Source organism: Planococcus citri, chromosome 5 (genome assembly GCF_950023065.1).
Source record: "Planococcus citri chromosome 5, ihPlaCitr1.1, whole genome shotgun sequence".
Classification (NCBI taxonomy): domain Eukaryota; kingdom Metazoa; phylum Arthropoda; class Insecta; order Hemiptera; family Pseudococcidae; genus Planococcus; species Planococcus citri.
In genome coordinates, this window is record NC_088681.1 from 40,304,547 (window position 1) to 40,315,151 (window position 10,605).

The 10,605-nt window shown below is 34.3% G+C and overlaps 1 protein-coding gene across 1 annotated transcript; it reads right to left on the minus strand.

The window, feature by feature from the left end:
* Positions 1-3,302: 3,302 nt before the first annotated feature.
* Positions 3,303-10,248, minus strand: LOC135846723 (aminopeptidase N-like). The gene is made up of 13 exons (XM_065365977.1): positions 9,451-10,248; positions 9,183-9,347; positions 7,341-7,643; positions 7,065-7,245; positions 6,643-6,805; positions 6,140-6,221; positions 5,554-5,752; positions 5,175-5,373; positions 4,816-5,090; positions 4,527-4,708; positions 4,230-4,406; positions 3,961-4,104; positions 3,303-3,879 (listed from the first exon to the last, which is right to left on the minus strand). The coding sequence occupies exons 1-13, from the start codon at positions 10,008-10,010 to the stop codon at positions 3,618-3,620; spliced, it is 2,892 nt and encodes a 963-aa protein (XP_065222049.1). The 5' UTR covers positions 10,011-10,248; the 3' UTR covers positions 3,303-3,617.
* Positions 10,249-10,605: the final 357 nt, after the last annotated feature.

Sequence of the window (10,605 nt, forward strand, 5' to 3'; positions counted from 1 at the left end):
AGTTAGGTATCCTGATTTTATTAAATCACGTCACATAAAAATTAAATTGAGTTCAATTTTGATAATTTTATCTACATTTATTCGAATTAATCAGATTGCTATCAGTTTGGATTATCGTTAAATTAAATACTGCGACATTTTTTTTTGTTGCTAAAATCCGATTATCGTGAAAAGTGGTATTTGACTAATTTTGACGCGTTCCTTATCCACAGCAGCATCCTGTTATGCACATTCCAGCTTTATCAGAATACATTGTATCAAAATTATTGCGTTTTGGGGAAATGAAAAAAAATTGCGATTTGTGATTTTTAAAAGCGATTTTTCGAATAAATTTTTCAATTTCAAGGGAGGCTTAAGTATCTGTATCAGTTGAATCAAGAACGAAGTCAAGTTCCTCGATTTCGCTCAATTTTTTTTACTGGTCTCCCTTGACGGTTTTGTAAAATGACCCTCTAGTCGGGGAGCCCACTTAAGGATAAATTGCACCCCCCCCCCGTCGATCCTCCGGAGCAACTTTTTTCTTAAAGGGGGAAAGTGGCCCTACTTACAAAATGGCGCCCATTTTGATTGACAGATCAGCCGAAATCGCAGATTTTGCGTTCCAACATAGGACTTGTGCAAAATTTTTCATATTGTGCAAAGGTAGATCGAAAGAACAAGCAAAAATTTCTCACCTGTCAAAATTTCAAGTGCCTAAGTGCGTTTTTCGATTTTTGGCGAATTTTTGAAAATCAAATTTAGGCCAAAAATGAGGGGAAAAATCAAAATTTTACCAAATTGACCAAGAAAACTGAAATTTGGGATACACCCTATTTTCGACATGCCAAATCGATTGGAAACTGTTTCAAACTGTTTTGAGCAGTTCTGGAGCCTCCAGCAGATTTTTGAAAATCGAAATTCCCACAAAATTTCATCAAAATGGAGTTGAATAGCCGAAATTTATTCTGCAAACTAATTTCAATACGCTACGAAGTCAACTGCAGGGGAATTTCAAGTTGTTTTGGAGCATCCAGCGATTTTTTGAAAATTACTGGAGCCTCCAGGAGATTTTTGAAACTTTAAATTTCCTAAAAATTTCACCAAAATGGAGTTGGAAAACTGAAATTCATTCTGTAAACTAATTTCAATGCGCTACGAAGTCGTCTGCTGATGGATTTCAAGTCGTTTTGGAGCCTCCAGCGACTTTTTGAGAGGTCATGTGGTCTTTTTTGGAAAATTGAAATTTCCAAATAGGAGCTGGAAGCTTTAAAATCATTTGAAACCATTTGTAACCACCATTGTAGTATTTGTAGTCGACTTCATATCGTATTGAAATTAGTTTCCGAAGTAAATTTCAGCTTGCCAACTCCATTTGGTAAAATGTTGCGGGAATTTCAAGTTTCAAAAATCTACTGGAGGCTCCAGTAATTTTCAAAAAGTCGCTGGAGGCTCCAAAATGATTTGAACTCACTTGAAGTCGTCTTCAGAGGGTGTTAAAATTGGAGTGTACAGAAAATTTCAGCTTTCCCTTGCCATTTGATGAAATTTTTGGAAAATTTAAAGTTTCAAAAATCTGATAGAGGCTCCAGGAATTATCAAAAAGTCGCCGGAGGCTACAAAGCGACTTGAAATTGACCTGCAGTACTTCGTAGCGCATTGAAATTAGTTTACAGAATGAATTTCAGTTTTCCAACTCCATTTTGGTGAAATTTTTAGGAAATTTAAAGTTTCAAAAATCTCCTGGAGGCTCCAGTAATTTTCAAAAAATCGCTGGATGCTCCAAAACAACTTGAAATTCCCCTGCAGTTGACTTCGTAGCGTATTGAAATTAGTTTGCAGAATAAATTTCGGCTATTCAACTCCATTTTGATGAAATTTTGTGGGAATTTCGATTTTCAAAAATCTGCTGGAGGCTCCAGAACTGCTCAAAACAGTTTGAAACAGTTTCCAATCGATTTGGCATGTCGAAAATAGGGTGTATCCCAAATTTCAGTTTTCTTGGTCAATTTGGTAAAATTTTGATTTTTCCCCTCATTTTTGGCCTAAATTTGATTTTCAAAAATTCGCCAAAAATCGAAAAACGCACTTAGGCACTTGAAATTTTGACAGGTGAGAAATTTTTGCTTGTTCTTTCGATCTACCTTTGCACAATATGAAAAATTTTGCACAAGTCCTATGTTGGAACGCAAAATCTGCGATTTCGGCTGATCTGTCAATCAAAATGGCCGCCATTTTGTAAGTGGGCCACCCTTTTTTTTTAGTACAAGGGCTACAAATGTTCCTTAGGAGTCCCCCTTTAAGAAAAAAGTTGCCCCGGAGGATCGACGGGGGGGGGGGTGCAATTTATCCTTAAGTGGGCTCCCCGACTACTCGTCATTTTTATACAAACCCTTTGGGAGGAAGGGAGAGAACTGGAGAACTACTGGTCTAGTTATTTTCAAGAATTTCATTGATGTTTCTCTCTTCTCTTTTTTTTTTTTTGGCAGAATTACCTGCCTGTGACGGCTCATACCTATCTGGAAACTGATTCAACTTGAATTAAATGTGTTCGTGAGGGTTTGAAAAGGAAACAGATTGAAGATTCAACGTCAATCGTGAAAATCAGAAAAGGTCAAAATTGAGACTTTTCATGAAAATCTAAAGGCTACCGTTTTAAAATATGCGAACTCTGCTAATTTTCATCAGAAGTGAAATCTGAAACTGAACACTGAACACTCTTGAGTACAAAGGCCCACAATTTTGATCAAAATTTTAAAAAAAAGTTTCATGGAGTGCTGAGTTCGAATATGTACCTTTTTTTTTATTGATTCGAACCTTTTGAACTCCTCACCTATGTCCCATCATGATCAAAATTTCAAAAAATGGCTTGTGACGTATTTTTTGTGAAGTTTTGGGAACTGTGAGTTCAAATTATCACTTATTTTCAGGATAGACACCTATCAAGTGCCCTCTGTCCCTCCTTGAAACGCGAAAAATATAGGGGGAATAGTGTGACAAATAGATTTCTGACTTGATTTTGTAGCACCAAATTCCAAATTGAGTAATTGTTGATCTCATCGTTATCATTCTTGATTGTCATTTTTTTCAAAATGGGTAAATTAATGTTGAATTCAATTCTGATGATTTGGGGGGGGGGCGAGGGTATGAATAAATGTTTATGGTTTCCAATACATTGGAATTGCATTTTTTGATACAGTAGTGATTCCTTTTGGGATTTTTTCTTGTGATGACTTGAAATTAATTTTTTGCTTCAAGTATTGGAAATTTTTTTTAATGATTATTAGAATAAATTTTTCCTTTTTTTATATGAAAATATGTTTGAGTGGTGATTTAAAATTGTATTTTTTTAGTGTCAATTTCTACTATAGGTATCGATTTTCAACGATTTAAAAATTTTTCCCATTCCCAAGAGGGCAGGAAGAATTTATTTTTGAATATGCAAACAAAAAATATTACATCTAGGGTTATAAAAAAAATATGTACAAACTTAATCCTAAATTGAAAATTTATGAATATCAATAAAATCAATGAGTAGGTAGTCTAGTTACCTATGCAGCAAATGTAAAATCCAATTAGCTAATTAAGAATTACAAAACTCAGATCAACTAACATCAGAAGGGATGGTCTGAGTTTGCCTTTCATACAGCTAAGGTTTCATCCCATAAAAAACTTTCATATGAAAACCGTTTCATAGAATTAGTATGGTATGTAATTTGTTCCTCAGCATTAATGCGCAAGTTTTTAACCATCTTGGCATATTCAGAGTATTTCTTTTGATCCAGAGATGCGAATTTAACTTCCAACTTCTTGATCAACTCCATTTGTTTTTCAGTGCGAATCTCTGAATCAATCAGATGCAGTAAACTGGCCAAAAATTTGATACAGTTTTCATCAAGGTTGCTGAAATTAAACCATTCTTGATTATTACAAGCTTAGGTATCCTACACATTGAAAAATCACTGCATGTGACGTAATACTCACCCTAAAGTGGACATTTTTTCATCGATGAATTCAACTGTCGCAGTAACCGTTTGTTTTTCTGAAGGGGCGAATTCTTTTGAAATAAGAGATAAATCATGCTGAGAAATTTCTTTGTTTTCTGGGTCGATCATTTTTGATAATATGCTAAATAAAAACCAAAAAAAAGCACATAAAAATCACAATTTTAGAATCTTTAGAGATAAGATGTTAAGTAGGTAAATAGGTGGATAGTAAACTATTTGAAAATAACCTGCATGAAAATCGTTTACCTTTTAATTACTTCTTTGTCATTAACACATGAGAATATTGATTCTAAGATTCGTTTTTTCTCGTACATTTGATCACTTTTCAGATAGTTATGCCATAAATGCTGGAAATTTTTTCCAGGATTATCAGAATAACGCAATGCATGGCAGAATACAGCTGATTTCAAATTAGGTGGGATTCTGTAACGATACATTGCACATGAGTAATTGATTATGATTTATAATTGAACTGGTTTTTGGATATTTAGTTTATTTAAATTTTCATATAAATTGTATTTTCATTATGAATTTTCTACTCACTTGCTGAGATTATTGTAATGTTTTTGGTACATTTTCAAAAATTTTTTTGAACAATCGTTTATGCCAACTGCTGCTAGAAGCCTTGAAAATTGTTTTTTCGCAGTTCTCGCGAGTTGATCATCCGTTGATGATTCGCATCCGATATTTTTGAATGGTGCTTCGAGGAATGCTTTCAATTTATTCTACGTATTGGAAATGGTAAAAAATTTAAACATTTATTATTCTGACGAGATAATTGATTTCATCAATGGAATCATATCAAATTTTTTTTTTATAAATTAGCACCTACTTTGAGAGTTTGCTCCAATGCATAGTTAGTTGCTGCGGAAATCATTTCCAAAAACCATTGCGATGCTGGGTACCAAACCATAATACTTGTTTCATTCCGCAAATACTTCTCTAAATGACGAATTGTTTCGTTGCTGATTAATCCATCCTTTGCTAGAGCGCTCGCATCGTCGACTAATTGAGCTCGATTAATCTCGTGTATTTTTGTACGATCTTCTATCAGTTGATCGATTATGAGTTTCCAATTTTCCGAGTCATAATTTACTCTATAATATGCTGCGAGGAAAATAATACCGATTAAAATTAGATCGGTGAATGAATGTACCGAAATTCGCTCCAATGCTCAATTGGGTATCTAACCTGATCGTTTCAAATTGAATAAAATCCAGTCTGAATGTTTGATTCCGGTCAGTTTTGTAGATTTATCAGCAAATGACCAATGAGTTGTTAGAATATCTGAAAACTGCGGTTGAGACTTTGTTGTAAAAGTCAGTGGCACAATCCATTTCTGTTCTAGGTACTGATCATCAGGAGTCCTCGATTTTCGTGGGTAAGGAGCCTAGAAAAAAATTTTGCATTTCAGGATACGAATAATTATTTTACAAAAGAGCGGATCCTTTATCCTTGGCCACTTCCTGATGTCAAAATGGCACCAAACAAAGCGGTTAAAATTATAGGATATGGTGCTTTTTTGTCATCAGGAGAGACAAACTGGTGCAAAAAATTTTTCAAATTTTACCTGTGTTACTTTAACTTCTCCCTGTTCGTAATTTCTAGTTACAGTGATCAATGGATATCCTATATTTTCACTCCATGTTGCCATTATATCAGAAACATGCACTTGAGGGGGAAGATGTGACACCGAATCGAGTTCTACTTGTTTGTCGAATGCATCGAATAAATTTTCGGGCACTGCTACTCCGCGGTGATTTTGTTGCCTGTTATAATTTTTTTTATTATTTTAGTGAGTTTTCCTTGAAACAAACCACGATGCTTTTCAAACCTGATTTTCGTGTAAACCCCCAAAATCGTTCGAATAGCTCGTCTCTTTTGAGCTCGCCTTCAAACAGTAATTTTCCAACAAAAAATTGGTTTTAAAGCTACATAGATTTTTTTCTCGCTTTGCTTGGAATTTATGAGTGCCCTGTCCGTTTTTACCCCTCTTCAGTAATAAAAAAAAAAAGTGGCGCGCTGTCCAAATGAGATGAGGGGCGGTCCAAGCGAAGCCAGGAATAACACATTTGTAAGTAGGAAAATCAGGCTTGAAATTTTTTTTTAAAATTAAAATTATGTATGAGAATTGAATTAGGTATGAAGGTACTTACACATCCTGTAAATATCTACGCAAAGCGCTTTGGAATGTTTTTGAGGAAACCATGTGCTCAAACATTCTGATCAAAATGGCGCCTGAAAAATAAAATACGTTTGTTTAGGATTTATCTTCAAATTTCTGACGTTTTCATCATTCGCATGTTTTTCTTATTGTATGATGGATAGAATAGGTACTAGTCTTTATTTTTTTCCAAAATAATTTTCTCATGATTTTGGTCTGAATTTTGATGATGTTTTTCGCCTGAATTTTTGCCCAATTTTATCACCTTGAATTCTCGTTATTTTTTCATAAAAATTTTCCCTCGAGCTTGTGTGATTTTATTGCTCAAATAGTCGGGATTTCTCCTTATTTCGGTTCGATGCGGCTTTTTTTGAATTTTGCGACTTTTTTTCTTTGCCAATTTAATATTAACTATATCGATTAACATTCTGAGAATTTCGTTAGATAAGGTAAATCCGCGGGGATATTATTTTCTTTGAAAATTAAATATCTCACCTTTGTTGTAAATTATACTGCTGTCATAAGCGAAATAGATCGAAACTTCGTCAGGTTTTCGGATTGGCCATGTAAGTGCACGGACGGAAGACTTGTCCGTGGCGAACGAGCTTTTCATCTCCACATTGACTAAATAATTCTCTCGATTCGATGTAAGTTCAACCTTAAAAAAAAAAAAATTAATTAGATGCATTCTGATTCACTCAGGAGAATATTTTGAAGACTTTGGAGCATGTTTCAGAATCACATTTTAACACGCTTTCGAGCGATGAAATCAGTTTTGAGTCAAGATCAAGAGTCTTAGCGACAGGTTCAGTAGGTAGAGGTACTGCGAGATGTTGTGAAAACAAGCAGACCTCTTCCCTAGGGCCTCCCATCACTTATACGAATCGAACCATAAACCAATTGGAATAAAAACTTACTCCATCAGCTGCAAGATATTGAAAATAAGCCGCAAATCCTTCTTTCAACCATAGATAATCGAACCAAGCCGGCGTCACCAGGTCTCCAAACCATAAATGAGCCAATTCATGGGCCACAACTTCAGTTATGCCAATTTTTTGCTGATCATCGTTATCATTTTCCAAGATCGAATAGTGTTCTCTATACATGTGTAAATGAGTAGCATGTACGAAGTGGCGATTTATCAGGAAAATATGGCTTTATTTTGTTACTGATTATCAGGTAGGTACTCTTACCCATAAACGGTCATTCCCCAGTTTTCCATTCCACCGCCATATCTTGGTACTGCAACGAGATCTAATTTTGGTAAGGGATATGGAACTCCAAGGTGTCCTTCGAGAAACGCCAATAATTTCGTTGCTTGTTGTAAAGCGTAGGATCCTTTTTTTATTGCATTTGGTCTGGCAATCACCCTTATTCTCGGATCTAGAGTTGGATCTTGCAATATTTTGAAATCTGATACCATGAAAGCAACCAAATACGCCGGCATGGGCGGAGTTGATTGAAATTTCTCGTATCCAAGACCGTTACTCATTGAGCTGAAAATGTGGCAAGCTATAATATGAGCATCACCGTCACTGACGTAAATTTTTAGTGTATTTTTGAGGGTTTGGAATTTTTCACATACAAATCTTGCACGACTGCGTTCTCATTAGTTCTTTTTTTAGAGAGAGAGAGTGTGCATGCCCACTTTTTGAGAAAAAAAAATATTTTCCATGACTTTTCTCGATTTTCCAGACCAGTTTTTCTAATTTTCCAGACCCTTCAAATACTTATTCAAAATCAACTAAACTCAAATAGTGAGATACAGGAAATTCGATTAGGTGGGCAGAGGCTTTAATTTGTTTCAAGCCAGCATTTCTTGGGGGGGAGGGGGGAATTGGCAAAAACGGGACGTTTTTTGCAATTTCAGGAGAAACAGTGCCTTTTATTTTGATAAAAAAAATGACTTTTTGATAATTTTGGCTGGAAAAAAGTCTTGTTTTTTAATCAAATTTGCAATAAAAAATTCCTATTTTTGGCAAAGTTGTGAAAAAGTTCTGATTTTTGCATTTCTGTGTAGGTATAATAATATTGTCAAAAGTCATAATTTTTGTCAAAAAAAGTCCAGTTTTCTTGGCAATTTCTGCAAGAGATTGGGTTTTCTGATAAGGAATTTTGGACAATTTTGGCAACAAAATTAAGATTAGGAAAAAACAACAGTGTCTTTTATTTTAATAAAAAAAATACCGACTTTTTGATAATTTTGGCTAAACAAAGTCTCTTTATTGTCAAATTTGCCATAAAAGGCCCCATTCTTGGAAGAATTGTGAAAAAATTCTGATTTTTGCATCTTTGTTTATATTGTAAAAAAGTCATAATTTTTGTCAAAAAAGTCCTGTTTCATTTATTTTATTCTTTTTGGCAATTTCTGCAAGAAATTGGGTTTTCTGATAAGGAATTTTTGACAATTTTGTCAAAAAGCGAGATTTTGGACAATTTTGGTAAAAAAATCAAGATTATTAGACCATTTATGGGACATTTTTTAAATAAATTTTTGGCAAAAAATAGGACTTTGTTAATGTTAATTTTTACAAAAATCGAGATTTTCTTAGCAATTTCGACAAAAAAGCAAAGTTTTTTTTCGATATTTTGGCAGAACGTTGGTAAAAATGAAAATTTTTTGACAATTCTGGTAAAAAATTAATCTTTATGACAATTTTTGTTGAAATGGGACTTTTTGATAATTTTGCTAAAAACAGGACTTTTCCAGTAGGTAATATTAAATAGCTGCCTAATTTTCTATCACTTTTCCAGAAGGGTGAAATTCTCAAACTTTTTCAAGTTTTTCAAATTTTTTGCAGAGAGTTGGCACCCTGGAGAAAAATAATATCAACAATTTTCAAAATGTGACGGTGTGTACACTTAAAATCTAATATCCTTCCAAATTTCAAAATAAAAATCTGTAAACATTTTTGGAATCCATTTTGAAAAAATAAAAAGAATTTTTTCTAACATTTTGACCCTTTTTCCTTGAACATTTTGGAAATTGAATAGGTAGGTACGCAGAGAATTAGGTATGGTCTAATTATACTTACTCAGCAGGTAGTAAGTTAGCTGTTTCACTGGGCATATTACTAATAGCGATGTGATCTTGAGAACGTGCTAGATAAATAGTGAACGGAGCCCTGAAACGAAATTCGTCAAAGCATGGGAAAGCTCTTCTAGCGCTGGTTGCTTCGAACTGAGTAGTCGCTACCCAACTACAAAATAACAGAAAATAAATATTAGAAAATCATGAAAATCAATGGAATTTTACACAACAAAAACAACTATCAAAAAATTATATAAAAATACCAGCATTACCGTGTTTCATTATTTATTTCATAAGGAACCCGATAAAATCCTTCAGGAAGTGGTGTGAAGTAGGAACGTTCGTATATTTCCAACGTACCGTTAAATTTGATCGATACTTTATATTTTGAACCGGATTTAAATTTGTCACTTGTTCTTTCTATGATGATGATTTGATTTTTATCATCCAGGGAATGCTTTGTCGGTATCGAAATCGTTGCGTTTCCTGAGGATCCTTCTGCTCCTAGTATCAATACGTCCTGAATGGTGAGACTTTTACTATGCAAAATTATCCGATTCGTTGCAAACCGTACGTGAACGGTTATATTGACTTGGCCAATGAAAGTGAAATCCTTCAAATTGGGTGCCATTTTCAATTCGTAAGAAACTGGTATCACATCATTCGGTAATCTGTAGACATCTCCGGTGCTGGTTTCTTCGAATCTTGAATCGTATATATCTGAAGAGTGATCTTGGAAATTCGCATGGAAAGGCGAACCTCTAACCACAATTATGAAAATGGAAAACGTGATACAGCTCGATAGTGGCCGAAAGTTTTTCAAAGGCCACATCGTGATCGGTTTTTATGAATTTCACAACTTCGCGAAAAGAAACGATTACTTTCAATGTGTGGAATATTATTTTCGAACTCGCTTAAATAGAGAATTTCGCTTTCGGTTGATTGGGGTGATGATGACGACTAACGAATCAGTTGAGTGATAGGGATTTTTTGTGACTGTGAATTACATCCTGTTGACGTGCTTGCTAATCGAAGCTTTTCAAGTTTGATAATTTTTCTTGCACAAGGAAATGAGAAACGGCGACTAATGATTATGACCTATTTACATTGAAATGCAAATAATAAACGCAGCTTACTGTAGCTCAGACAGTCATTGGAAAAAATGATTGGTCCCGATTTTTTGAAATTCCCAAAACTCATTGTCAGAATGATACCTATCTAGCCTTCTTTGTTCATTGATCAATTTTCGGACACTTCATTAAAATTTTGTATTTTTCCAACTCAAATCACTTTCAAGTGACCACTTTTTGGTACTTTCGGGTGGCCACTATTGAACTCTGGAATTCTACGAAATGGAATGTAAAATTATATTTCCATGAAAAATAATCAACCACCTAATCTTCAACTTTTCCTGTTTTTTTTTTGTT